This window comes from Nansenia antarctica, assembly GCF_963989245.1.
Source record: "Nansenia antarctica genome assembly, chromosome: 9".
Lineage (NCBI taxonomy): Eukaryota > Metazoa > Chordata > Actinopteri > Argentiniformes > Microstomatidae > Nansenia > Nansenia antarctica.
In genome coordinates, this window is record NC_137679.1 from 14,958,547 (window position 1) to 14,973,282 (window position 14,736).

Consider the following 14,736-nt stretch of genomic DNA (forward strand, 5'->3'; position numbering starts at 1 on the left):
AGGATGGGGGGTAGGGGGAGGAGGAGGAGGGGGGAGGAGGAGGATGGGGGGAGGAGGAGGAGGAGGAGGGGGGAGGAGGAGGATGGGGGTAGGGGGAGGAGGAGGAGGAGGGGGGAGGAGGAGGATGGGGGGTAGGGGGAGGAGGAGGGAGGATGAGGAGGATGGGGGGTAGGGGGAGGAGGAGGAGGATGGGGGGTAGGGGAGGAGGAGGAGGAGGGGGAGGAGGAGGATGGGGGTAGGGGGAGGAGGAGGAGGATGAGGGAGGAGGGGGAGGAGGATGGGGAGGAGGAGGAGGGGGAGGATGAGGGAGGAGGGGGATGAGGGAGGTGGGGGAGGGAGGAGGATGGGGGGTAGGATGAGAAGGAGGAGGATGGGGGAGGAGGAGGGAGGAGGATGGGGGGTAGGATGAGGAGGAGGAGGATGAGGGAGGAGGAGGAGGGGGAGGAGGATGAGGAGGAGGAGGAGGAGGAGGAGGAGGGGGGTAGGAGGAGGAGGAGGAGGAGGGGGAGGAGGAGAGGAGGAGGGAGGAGGAGGAGGAGGATGAGGGAGGAGGATGAGGGAGGAGGAGGAGGAGGGAGGAGGAGGAGGAGGATGAGGGAGGAGGAGGAGGAGGATGAGGAGGAGGATGAGGGAGGAGGAGGAGGAGGAGGATGAGGGAGGAGGAGGAGGAGGAGGATGAGGGGTAGGGGATGAGATCTTAGTATATTTCTCATCAGCTCAACATTGACATTTCATCAATACCAAAAACATCCTTATTCCCTCTGCAGAGGCTAACCCATCCTCACAACACGCTTCCTTCTGCTTCCTGCAGCGGAGAGACATCCCTTTAAGAGGTTAGGGTTAGGTCTTCTAGAGCAGAAGAACATCCCTTTAAGAGGTTAGGGTTAGGTCTCCTGGTGCAGAGAGAACATCCCTTTAAACCTGTTCTTATCGGTCCTATTTTTCAGGTTTTCTGCCCGAAATGACATGCCCACAGTGAATATAGAATATCTCCACAATCACAAGAGCCTTCATAATGATCTTGGTATCAAATGAAAGCTAACACCCGTGGGGTGACTGTGTTACTGTGTCAGAGTAAATAGAGCTAGAACATTGTGAAAAATCTCAAATTCACTCTCCGCCTCAAAGAACAACAGATTTTAGAGTGAATATCAGCTTGGAAACCTGACTGAATAAGCCCAAATCATCTAGGAATCAGTACTCCAGGGTCTGATGAGTACTTGTGCCAAATTAGATGCTAGTAATGTGAGCGAATGCAACTTTGTACCTGTTTTAGTACAGGTATGTTTAGGCGGACAACCAAATTGTGCCATTTGGAGACATTTTGGCACCATCAGTGTATCAGACTTTCTCATGTATCAAGACTGTAAAATTGATTATATTTCATTGACATATCACTATAGGTATAAATTGCATCCAAATCCAACTGTTTAGACTCTGTTTGCATCCAGCAGGGGTCTCCTGCGCGTTTTTTTCTGCGCTCCTATAGCGCACCCGCCTCGTTTTCACACCAGCTCGGGTTACGCAGTGAATTTTCTCTCGAACCCAAAGGTCAAAATGTCATGATTGACCACTCATTTGAAGCGTCAGAGCCAATAGAATCGAGCAGAGGCGGAAAAAATTTACTTTCGAGGACCAATGATATGAAAATTCAGTTTTGATCATCAAAACCACAGTCTGTTAGACCCCAGCCACACCAACCACAGCCTGTTAGACCCCAGCCCCCCCAACCACAGTCTGTTTGAACCGATGCCGTCCAAGAGGCAAGGCCTCTTCCGGAGCCTCAGGGCCAAAACTCAGAGGCTATCCAACAGCTACTTCCCCCAGGCGATCAGGCTCATGAACAAGCCCACTGTAGACAATTAACTATCATCCCCAAGCACAGCCCATGTATACAGACTACCTAACCTTAACACAGCCCATGGATACAGACTACCTAACCTTAACACAGCCCATGTATACAGACTACCTAACCTTAACACAGCCCATGTATACAGACTACCTAACCTTAACACAGCCCATGGATACAGACTACCTAACCTTAACACAGCCCATGGATACAGACTACCTAACCTTAACACAGCCCATGTATACAGACTACCTAACCTTAACACAGCCCATGTATACAGACTACCTAACCTTAACACAGCCCATGTATACAGACTACCTAACCTTAACACAGCCCATGTATACAGACTACCTAACCTTAACACAGCCCATGTATACAGACTACCTAACCTTAACACACCCCATGTATACAGACTACAAAAACATTAGGTTCACAGTCACTTTACTCAATACTACCTCTCACAGCCACTGCCACAGGGCAATACTCATGACATTTCTACACTGTACTATTTTATTTGTTACTGTTTGTACAGCTAAATTGTGTTCTGTCTTATTTGTCTTATTTGTCTCCCACAACTTGTCACTTGTCCAATTGTCTCACTTACAGTGGGGGAAATAAGTATTGAACACATCAACATTGTCCAGTAAATGTATTTCCAATGAGCCTATCCGGTTGTTATGTCTGACGTCAAAACTGACGTTTAGCCATTTCCGGGTCCAAACCAGAAATTCCCCGCACCAGAGTACCAGTGAACTACAGCGGTAGAATGACAGTTTAATCGTTTTTTAGACTCGGATCTATTCATACAACAAGGGACACAGCACTTTCCCGTTTTCTCCATATTGTCAGGGTATTTGAGCCTCGGAAAAGCGCTATATAAATATAATTTATTATTATTATTATTTCGGCATTTCGAAGACAGCGCCTCAGCCAACTTTGGACCCGGAAACACGTCACGACTTAACAACCGGATTCAAGTGAAATTTGCACCAGACTTTGGTATTAACTCAAACAATCCAGACAATACATCTAAACATTAAATCCATATGTAAATAAATGTATGTGTAATAAAGTGGAATGAAACAGGAAAAAAGTTATGAACACACTAACTGAAATTAACTCAATACTTAGTGGAGAGGCCTTTGTTTGTAATGACAGCTTCAAGGCGCTTTCTGTATTAACTAATCACCCGCAGTATTCAGGTGTGATTTTGGCCCATTCCTCTACACAGATTGGCTTTAAATCTTGAAGGTTGCGGGGGGCCCTCTTGTGAATCTGGATCGTCAGATGCTTCCACAAATGTTCAATTGGGTTTAAGTCAGGTGATTGACTGGGCCATTCCAACAAGTTGATTTTCTTTCTCTGAAACCAATTGAGTTTCCTTTGCTGTATGCTTTGGATTGTTGTCCTGCTGGAAGGTCAACCGGCGTCTCATCCTCAGTGTCCTGGTGGATGGCAGCAGGTTCATCTCAATAATCTCTCTGTACATGGCTCCATACATTGTTCCTTCAATGATATGAAGTCTGCAAGTACCATGAGAGGAGAAATAGCCCCACACCATGATACTTCCACCTCCAAACTTCACTGTTGGTATAGTGTTATTCGGGTGATGTGCAGTGCCATTTCTCCTCCGCTGTTGTGTGGCTGCCAAAAAGTTACATTTTGGTCTCATCTGACCAGAGTACATGCTCCCAGTAGTTCACTGGTTTGTCCAAATGTTGTTTGGCAAACCTTAAATGAGCTTCAACATTTTAAAACTTTTTTTCAGTAGTGGAGTCTTGCGGGCTGAGCGTGCACAGAGGCCATGGCGGTGGAGTGCATTGCCTACTGTCCTCCAAGTCTTCGCCTAGTGGTCCTTGGCTCTTTGGCTACTCTTCTAAGTATCCTTCTGACTCCCTGATCAGAAATCTTGCGAGGAGCTCCTGTGTGTGGCCAGTTGATGGTGGAGTGATGTTCCTTCCACTTACGGATAAAGCCCCCAATGGTGCTTACTGGAAGATTCAGAAGTTGTGAAATACGTTTGTAGCCAATTCCATTTTCATGTTTTGCAACAATCTGGTTGCGAAGGTCTTGAGACAGCTCTTTGCTTTTACCCATCATTAGATGTTTGTTGTGTGGCACCTTGGTAACAAAAAAAACATTTTATAACCCATCAATATATTCTAACCCAGCTGACATTAATTAGCACAGATTGGAGGTAGAGTTGCCTCCTAATTAGTTATGGTTTTCAGCTGGTTCCTTGCCTTTCCTTGCTGTGGTGTACTGCTTTTTCTTAGTGTGTTCAATAATTTTTTCCTGTTTCATTGCACTTTATTACACATAACTTTACTTAAATATGAGATTTTTTGTTTGAGTTCGGTTGTTTGAGTTAATACCAAAGTCTGGTGCAAATTTCACTTGAATAGGCTCATTGGAAATACATTTACTGGACAAAATGCGGATGTGTTCTATACTTATTTCCCCCAATGTATGTCTTTTAACTATTAGGCCTATCACTTAAACTGCCAAATTGCCTTATTTGTTTTTGTGCTGCAATGTCAGGAACGAAAGCCTAAGAATGTTATGTATCCTTGTAATGTGACATAACAATACAACTTGAAACTTGAGTCTTCTCAGATCATCCAGGAGGGCTTGGGCATTTCAAACATGCTTATTGATGAAAAATGCTAAGAGTTAGCGGTTAGCGCCCAGATGAACAGAACATTTACACACAACTTTTTTGGCATTTAGCAGACGCCTTATTCCAAAGCGACTTACAATCGAACCGAAGTGATTGAAGGTGGTCATATCTGTGTGTGTGTGTGTGTGTGTGTGGTGTGTGTGTACCCACTGTTTCATGTCTTGCATTTGACACTCCATGTTCTCCTGCTGGCTGCGGAGGAGCTGCACCTCGTACAGCAGTTTGCTCAGGTCCTCCTGACGCACCTTGGTCTCCTCACTCTTCACTATGGACACCTGCACACACACACGCACACACACACGCAGACACAGACACACAGGTACACACACGCATGCACAGGCACACACACACACACGCACGGACACAGGCATGCATGCACACACACACACACGCACGCACACACACACACACACACACACATGCACACACACGCACACACGCACGCACACAGGCACACACGCACACACACACACACACACACACATACACACACAGGCACAGGCACACATACAGATGGTGAACATTGAGCAGATTGTGGAACCAGTATATGTGTGTGTGTGTGTGTGTGTGTGTCTAACCTTCCTCTTGATGTGTTCCAGCAGGTGTTCGTGCCCCTGGAGGAAGTACAGGTGTTGGAACTCTGTGTCGTCTCTCTCAGGTTTCACCAAACCGCTCTGCTCGATGTTCACCACCTTCCTGAACCCGTCTGCACACACACACACACACACACACACACACACACACACACACATACACACACACACACACACACACTGGTTACACGCGTGTTTCATTGTGTGTATGTGTGTGTGTGTGTGTGTGTATGTGTGTGTGTGTATGTAAATGGTAAATGGACTGCACTTATATAGCGCCTTTATCCAAAGCGCTTTACAACGGCCTCTCATTCACTCATTCACACACACATTCACACACCAATGGCGGCAATCTACCATGCAAGGCGCCGGCCCGCTCACTGGGAGCAATTTGGGGTTCAGTGTCTTGCCCAAGGACACTTCGACATGTGGCCAGCCGGGGCTCGAACCGCCGATCTGCCAACCTTGTGATCATTAGACGGCGGCTCTACCTCCTGCGCCACAGCCGCCATGTGTGTGTGTGTGTGTGTGTGTGTGTGTGTGTGTGTGTGTGTGTGTGTGTGTGTGTGTGTGTGTGTGTGTGTGTGTGTATGTGTGTGTGTACAGTACTCACACATGTTGAGCTGACGTACGAAGCTGGCCATGTTGTTGTGTTTGAAGTACTTGGGCAGCACCTCCTTGGCGAAGCGTCCCTGGTCGAACACGTGGAAGCTGGTTCCTGTCTGAGAGGACACACCCACACGGAACGTCAGCATCACGCTCGCCTTCTAGAATCATGCTCTCGTTCTAGAATTTAGAATTTAGAATTTGCCATTTAACAGACACTTTTAATCAAAAGCGATTTACAATTACAGATTACAGGGACATTTCCCCTGGGGTAATTTAGGGCTAAGGATCTGACTCAAGGACACACTAGTGGTGGTGTTCCCAGGTCTTACTCAAGGACACACTAGTGGTGGTGTTCCCAGGTCTTACTCAAGGACACACTAGTGGTGGTGTTCCCAGGTCTTACTCAAGGACACACTAGTGGTGGTGTTCCCAGGTCTTACTCAAGGACACACTAGTGGTGGTGTTCCCAGGTCTTACTCAAGGACACACTAGTGGTGGTGTTCAGAATGTCTGAGTATGCGTCGAGAGGATACTATTCTTACTCATCTTCCCCAAAATGCATTGCACGTCTCTTCAGTCTCGTCAAACTGCGTCATACAAACTCATTATACAGCTGTTGTTTACATGGTCTGAGAGCTTGGAGACCGAAAACTCGCAATAAGCAAACATTAACAGATTTGAGTGTTCGAATGCTGCTTTTTTGCACTCTATTTTATACTCTTCAGCTGCAGCACCTCAGCTAAGTCTGATCACGGATGACCGGTGGTATTTCGCTATATTCGGAATTTACATGGTGAAATACGTCATCATGATTACAAAGATGCCACTTAGAATGCATAAAATCCAAGTTTATTCATGTCACACACACACACACACACACACACACACACACACACACACACACACGAATGGTCCCAGTATTGTAGCTTCAGATGTAACATGTTGTTTTGTATTGTGCTTGCTGTAGCAAGCCGCACTATGTTATTGCTCATATATTTTAATCCTGTTCTTTTACCAACTGCTAAGACAACAGTATAGTAAGCTAGTTACTTTAGCTAGCTAAAGATATTGGCACCAAAATCATTTTACAACTTGTTTAGCTATTATGCTCCAACGTTTCTGTCGAAGTAGTAAAGGTATCTACGGGTATCTACGGTAACTAAGGTAACAGAACAGAAGCTAGCGAACAGAAGTGGGAAAAAAACGTCAGATCAGATATATAAACTGTAAACAGGTTATTTTGATAAACTGGCCACATTTTGGGAATATACATGGTTACTTTCTCGCCTGAATACATATTAAAACTTAATATAATGACATGTTTACACTTGTAGAGACAAAATTACAACATATTTTAGCTTATGCAGTATGTTAGTATGCCATATCGAACACAGCCCATGACTGCTTCTCCTGAACATTCAAGGCCTGTTTCCTGTTCCTCGTCTTGTTTCCTGTTTGCTGTTCCTGTTTGCTGTTTCTGTTTGCTGTCCCCTGGACACAGATACAATCCAACCCTGCACTAGAATCCAACAAGCTTCCTATGGGTCTGATTTACACTGAGTCACATGGTCACATGGTCTCATTATGAGACATCATGATCTAGTACATTATAATCTAGTACCTTATGATCTAGTACATTATGATCTAGTACCTTATGATCTAGTACATTATGATCTAGTACATTATGATCTAGTACCTTATGATCTAGTACATTATAATATATTACATTATGATCTAGTAAATTACGATCTAGTAATTTAGGATCTCAGGTCTGGTAATAACTAATGTAGGCCTCAGGTCTAGTAATATATACATAAAGGTCTGGTAATATGTAAATAAAGGTCTGGTAATATGTAAATAAAGGTCTGGTAATATGTACATAAAGGTGTGGTGAGGTAATATAAATATGTGGTAATATAAAGGTGTGGTAATATAAATGTGTGGTAATATAAAGGTGTGGTAATATAAATGTGTGGTAATATAAATATGTGGTAATATAAAGGTGTGATAATGTAAAGGTGTGGTGATATAAAGGTGGTAATGTAAAGGTGTGGTAATATAAATGTGTGGTAATATTAAGGTGTGGTAATATAAATGTTTGGTAATTTAAAGGTGGTAATATAAAGGTGGTAATATACATGTGGTAATATAAAGGTTTGGTAATATAAAGGTGTGGTAATATAAAGGTGGTAATATACAGGTGTGGTAATATAAAGGTGGTAATATAAAGGTGGTAATATAAAGGTTTGGTAATATAAATGTGTGGTAATATAAAGGTGTGGTAATATAAATGTGTGGTAATATAAAGGTGGTAATATAAAGGTGTGGTAATATAAAGGTGGTAATATAAAGGTTTGGTAATATAAATGTGTGGTAATATAAAGGTGTGGTAATATAAATGTGTGGTAATATAAAGGTGTGGTAATGTAAAGGTGTGGTAATATAAAGGTGGTAATATAAATGTGTGGTAATATAAAGGTGTGGTAATATAAAGGTGGTAATATAAAGGTGGTAATATAAAGGTGTGGTAATATAAAGGTGGTAATATAAAGGTTTGGTAATATAAATGTGTGGTAATATAAAGGTGTGGTAATATGGGGCGCTTAGGTAGCGTAGTGGATTAAGCGCTGACCATGTACCGCAGGGTTCCCGGTTCGATTCCAGCCTTGGACATATCCTGCATGTCATCCCTTCTCTCTCTCTCACCCATCCTTCCTGTCATAATCTCTACTATATATGTCATTAAAAAGAAAAATATGAGTGGGACTGCCCCACTCAGAAAAAAAGAAAAAAAAGTGTGGTAATATAAAGGTGTGGTAATATAAAGGTGGTAATATAAAGGTGGTAATTTAAAGGTGGTAATGTAAAGGTGGTAATATAAAGGTCTGGTAATATGTACATAATGTACATACAATTCTGGTAATATGAACATAAAAGAAGTGATTCTTTATTCTTCTACCATTGTAACTGATCCTAACATAGATGACTGTGTCTGATGATGACTGATGATAGATGATCCACTTACATAGACAAATGTGACACAGTCTGATAATTTGGTCCGCATCAATCAAAATGTTCTGACTTTTCTTATGAAACACAGAACGTTTCAACAGTGTTGAGAATCTCAACACAAACTCGCTAGTCAAGCCAAAACACTGCAACGCAATGGATTAGGTGAGTAATCCCCACTGCTACCTAGTTAACTATTACACTACTTTACATTGTTAGCAGGCTCACAAAACAAGCTGTGTTAGTTGACTAGCGATGTGTCACTAATTTTCAACAACGCGGAAATGGATTCACATTATTCAAAAGAAAAGTCCGATCATTACATCAGATCCCGACATGAGGACCCAAGCATTAGAACGTGTGACAAATGTACTTGTTGTAAGTCGCTCTGCATAAAGGTGTCTGCTAAATGTAAAAAAGGTAATTTTGACGTTGTTGGTGGTAAAATCAATGACACACTCGTTAGTCAAAGCAGAAGATTGGGTGAGTAATCCCCACTACTAGAAGAAAGAAATCGGACCTTGATGGTCTTTTAATGGCCACACACGGCGGTTTTACACTCTGATCACACACATGCAAGTTTTTAGGTGAACACACACACAAACACAAGCACATGCACTATCTTCGGCGGGTCGCCAGGTGGAAATTGTCCTCTGCCTTTGTAACCCATCCGGGCTGCCATTCCTCCACTGGCAGCCAGGGGCAGCGGTCGCCCTTTTGGCGCGGCTTGAACCGACGCCCGGCGCCCCGGGGACCAAGTAGCGTTCTTCACCGTTGTGGTCAGGGACGGGTGTTCACTTTGGCATGTCTTTCCATGTGGGGTGAAGGAGACCCCTAGTGGACATGGGGGGAACATGCCAACCCCAAGCCACATATATGTGCCACGGCAACCAGGCTTTCACCCTTTTTGGACTCCCATCCAGGTTACTAACCAGGCCCAGCCCTGCTTAGCTTCTGAGATCTGACGAGATCAGGCTTGACAAGGTGGTACGGCCGCATACTACCTAGTTAACTATAACACTACTACATTGTTAACAGGCTGATGATGATGATGTCACACACCTGCACTATGATGATGTCACACTCCTGCACTATGATGATGTCACACACTTGCACTATGATGATGTCACACACTGACACTATGATGTCCTTGGTAACCCGGAATTTGACCACGTTCACTTCCTGTACAGGGAAGTGGCATCTAACACACAACCTGCAGACCAGGGGAGGCTGGTGGAGGTAGAACACCAGGGGAGGCTGGGGGAGGTAGAACACCAGGATACACACACACACACGCACACACCCCTCTAATCCCCCAACACTCACACACACACACACACACACACACACATACACCTCTAACCCCCACCACACACACACACACACACACACACCTGTTACTAGTGCTACCTACAGCATCAGTGTGTCTGTCCTACGAGGCAGCACCTTAACCAATCACACAGCTCTGACAAACGTCAATAATTTGAATAATGAATCATTTGAATAATGAATCATTAATAATCAGCATCAACATCCCAGCGTCTCCATCAGCGTCCCCTGAGCCTGACAGGAAGTGACCTGCCACCAATCACCTCCTCCTCCATTCCAACATGGCCGCCCTACGAGCACGCCAAGATGGCCGTCAAGATGTTCCAAGATGGCCGTCCCACGATCACGTTAACATGCCACACCCCCCACCCCACGCCACCATACCCCACCCCACGCCATGTGTGTGTGTGTGTGTGTCTTGGGTGGTTAGAGAGGTGTGTGTGAATGTGTGTGTGTATGTGTGTGTGTGTCTTGGGTGGCTAGAGAGATCTGTGTGAATGTGTGTGTGTGTGCAATGTGTGTACTAGTGTGTTTGTAGTGCGCGTGTGTGTGTGTGTGTGTGTGTGTGTGTAGTGTGTGTGTGAGTGTGTGTAGTGTGTGTGTGTGTGTGTGTGTGTGTGACTCACGGCACTCCAGCAGATCAGGTGGTTGGTGTCGGGGTCTTCCACCAGCGTCCACAGCTTGGTGAGGAAGGCCGGCACGTTGTTGGCGTAACCTCCCTCCATGGAACCAGGAGACTCCTGCATGGCCCGGACCTTGACGTGTGTGTGGGTGTCGCTCGACGACGTGTGTGTGTGTGTGTGTGGTGTGTGTGTGGTGTGGTGTGTGTAAGTGGAACCAACGATCTGGTTTCTAGTCCATCTCTTAGCTCCGGAGCTGCGTGCGGTACTGTACTGTCCTGTCCGTGGTGGTAGTGGTGGTGGTGCTGGTGGTGTGTGTGTGTGTGTGTGTGTGTGTGTGTGTGTGTGCGGGCCCAGTCATCCTGCCTCATCAGCCCTGTCATGCCTTCAGGCTCACGTCAGCACAATCGAGGTCCGCAGCATCACACAGAGGGGGTGACAATGGGCCCACGGGGTCCGGCACGGGACAATACCGGGCCGCACAAAAGACTAGAATAATACCCCTGCCTGCTGTTGTCACGACAACCACCTCCATACACCCCCCCCACCACCCCTTGGGGGGCTGAGGTGAGGTGAACACGTGGGGTTTTAACATAGAGAGAGATGTGTGTGTGTGTGTGTGTGGGGGGGGGGGGGGGGTGCAAGGGGGTGATGAACACGTGGGGGTTAACATAGAGAGAGATGTGTGTGGGGGGGGCGGGGGGGAGGGGGGGGTGATGAACACGTGGGGGTTAACATAGAGAGAGATGTGTGGGGGGGGAGGGGGGGTGAACATAGAGAGAGATGTGTGTGTGTGGGGGGGAGGGGGGGTGAACATAGAGAGAGATGTGTGTGTGTGGGGGGGGAGGGGGGGTGAACATGTGGGGGTTAACATAGAGAGAGATGTGTGTGTGGGGGAGGGGGGCGGGGGGGATGAACATAGTGGGGGGTCATTAACACTAGAACAGCCATGGGTGGGGTCATTAAAACAGAAACGCAAACAAAAAGAAGAACTCTGACAAACATTTCTCAATCTGAAGATTTATTTTATTGTTAATTGATGATACAGGATCATTTAGTTTTAATCTCACATATCCAGTAGCTGGCTGTTCTACTGGGGTTCAGATAGATCTGGACCAAGTCTGGACCAACATAGTTCTGTACATCTGATTAGAACAAGTGTCACCATTGATGACGATGAGGACAGTACTTCATATTAGAGAAGAAATAGTCAATAGGCAATAATCAATAAGTATACATGTAGGACACCAGTTGAAACAATAGGTTATTATTACAGGATCCTCTCACTGGTGACATCATCAATAATCTCATATTCCAGACAGCGAGGGAGGAGGGAGGGAGAGAGGGAGGGAGGGAGAGAGAGGAAGAGAGAGAAAGACAGGGTGAGAGAAAGAGAGAGGAGGAAGAGAGCAGGACAGAGAGAGAGGGAGAGAGAGACAGAGGGAGAGGGGGAGGGAGAGAGGGAGGGAGAAGAGCAAGGCAAGGCAACATGTTATTACCAAGGCAACATGTTATTATTATGGTGACATCATCAATAGTCTCATACTTTATAGACTTTACAGAGAGAGCTCAATCTGAGATCGTCTGAGATTCATCCATTTACCATTCATAGAAGAGGGAAATCATTAAACCCCTAAAGACCAAATGACAGAGAAAGGTATTTCTACAGGTTAGGGTTAGGGTTAGTTCTAGTAGGTTATAATTACTTTTATGCATCATATAATTTATATTAGTGTGCAACAGTCCTGGGAGCTTTGGCCCCCTCTGCAGGCTGGAGGACCTACGTAAACCACAGGTGGAGTCATCTGGGTGTGGCTGTATAGGGAGCACACCGTCTTTTGACCACACAAAGAGCGCACAAATAGCCTTTTTGTTTAAGCTTCATGAGTCATTTTATTTTTTTACATTTACTGTAACCTCTTGAAGGCTGGAATAAACCTTCTATTTACTTTGCAACTATTCCTTTGGACATTGGATTTATTTTTGGTTTTTGTGCGTCAGGACAAATCCCCCATACAGCCTCCAGTGTGGCACATTATATTGGTACCTGAACTTGAAATTAGCCACTACTATCTCTCTTATGGGGATCTCTAGTCCAGCTCACACAGCTCAGCACTGTCACCCTGGCCACCCTGAAACCCAAACCCAGGATAGAGGGGCTGAGTGAAGTTGGAGGTGGTCTGGACTCTGTGGAGGAGGGTCATGGTGTCAGAATAGACGCTGTAGAAGGACAGAGTACCTGCCCTGTGATCCAGGTACACTCCTACTCGGGAGGACAGAGGGCCTGATACTGCAGTCACAACGTTATTGTGTGTGAATCTATAACCATCAACACTATGGCAGGCTAACACACAGGACTTGTCATTGTCACCTAACCTACATTCATCACCTAACCCTACTCTGCTGATGTCTTTATATGAGACTGCTATAAAAACGTTGTTCCCCCCACTCCACTCAACCTCCCAGTAACAGCGTCCAGACAGACCCTCTCTACACAGCACCTGGCACCAGAATGTGAATCTCTCTGGATGAAGAGGATATGACTCGAGCCAGGCACATGTCACCTTCCTGTTCCCCTCAGACAGAATGACTTTGTTTGCTGTGTTTGGGTCCAGTGTGAGTCGACAGGAATCTGGGAGGGAGGGAGGGAGGGAGGGAGAAGGAAAAGACAAAAAGAGGGAGGGAGAAGAGAGAGAGAGAGCGAGACAGAGAGGAAGAGAGAGAAAGACAGGGTGAGAGAAAGAGAGAGGAGGAAGAGAGTAGGACAGAGAGAGAGGGAGAGAGAGAGAGGGACAGAGGGAGAGGGGGAGGGAGAGAGGGAGGGAGAAGAGCAGAGCAGAGACCAAATCAGAGAAATAAGGAGAGTCAGATATGTAGGCTGTCTTTGATGAGTCTCTCCCTCTCCTAGAGCTCTCTAGTTCATCTCAGGGTTTGTGGAGAGAGACTGTCAGCTACTTCAGGATAAACATACTCACATCGGATGAACTGGGCTCTGGTCCTCGGCTGGAAAACATCCACTGTATTCACTACAGAAGGGGAGGGAGGGAGAGAGGGAGAGAGAGAGAGGGAGGGAAAGAGAGGGAGGGAGGGAGGGAGAGAGATGAGGAGAGGGAGGGAGGGAGAGAGACAGACAGAGAGAGAGGGAAAGAGAGACAGAGAGAGAGATGGGATAGAGGGAGAGCAAGCGTAGGGAGGCAGGGGGAGGAAGGGAGGAGAGAGAGAGAGAAAGAGATGGAGGGAGGGAGGCAGAGAGAGAGGAAGGGGGAGAGAGAGAGAGACATTATTATACTATATTACACTCCCTATATTACACACACACACACACACACACACACACACACACACACGCACACAGTACAGAAGGTGATGATATTGACCAGGTAGAGTTTGGAACCCACCTGTAGTTGAGATGTTGGGCCACTCCACCTTAAGGAGGTCCTCTAGTTTATCTCTCAGCTCAGACACAGCCTCACTCACATCTCCAAACACCTGAAGAGGACCCTCAATGATGCTGGGGACATCTGAACAACTCTAGAGAGAGAGAGAGAGAGAGAGAGAGAGAGAGAGAGAGAGAGAGAGAGAGAGAGAGAGAGAGAGAGAGACAGAGAGAGACAGAGAGAGACAGAGACAGAGAGAGAGAGAGAGAGAGAGAGACAGACACAGAGACAGAGAGAGAGAGACAGAGACAGAGAGAGAGAGAACAGATGATGAATGAATGAATGACTGAACAGTTAATCTCTTTTCAGTATTCCAGATGGAGGGTCAGTGTCGTTACCTGGAGGAAATGGATGTGATCCTCTGTGTGTGAAAGCTGCTCCAGCTCAGCGTCTCTCCTCCTCAGCTTAGCGATCTCCTGCTCCAGAGAGCGCTGTTAGGAGACACACACACACACACAGTGTGATTGGAGAGAGGCTGACTGGAGGAGAGTAGCGAAATGGTGCGTCTCCTCTGGTCAGTACTCACTGTGAGAGACTCCACAGCCTGTTGGATCCCCTTCAGTTGCTTCTCTCTCTCCTGGAGTCTCTGCTGGACTTTCTGCTGATTCAT

The 14,736-nt window shown here is 46.1% G+C and overlaps 2 protein-coding genes across 2 annotated transcripts in view; both read right to left on the reverse strand.

The window, feature by feature from the left end:
* Positions 1–10,815, reverse strand: part of hsf4 (heat shock transcription factor 4) — a gene marked incomplete at both ends in the record, with an annotated part of 18,984 nt that extends 8,169 nt beyond the window's left edge. The window contains 4 exon segments of the mRNA XM_080539526.1: positions 4,676–4,804; positions 5,108–5,235; positions 5,736–5,844; positions 10,696–10,815. Coding sequence (XP_080395652.1) covers positions 4,676–4,804; positions 5,108–5,235; positions 5,736–5,844; positions 10,696–10,815 — 486 coding nt within the window.
* A 1,964-nt stretch (positions 10,816–12,779) lies between these two features.
* On the reverse strand, positions 12,780–14,736 carry LOC308165370 (stonustoxin subunit beta-like; the record flags this gene model as incomplete). The annotated part of the gene is made up of 3 exons (XM_080539527.1): positions 12,780–13,321; positions 14,088–14,178; positions 14,653–14,736. The coding sequence occupies 3 exons, from the start codon at positions 14,734–14,736 to the stop codon at positions 12,780–12,782; spliced, it is 717 nt and encodes a 238-aa protein (XP_080395653.1).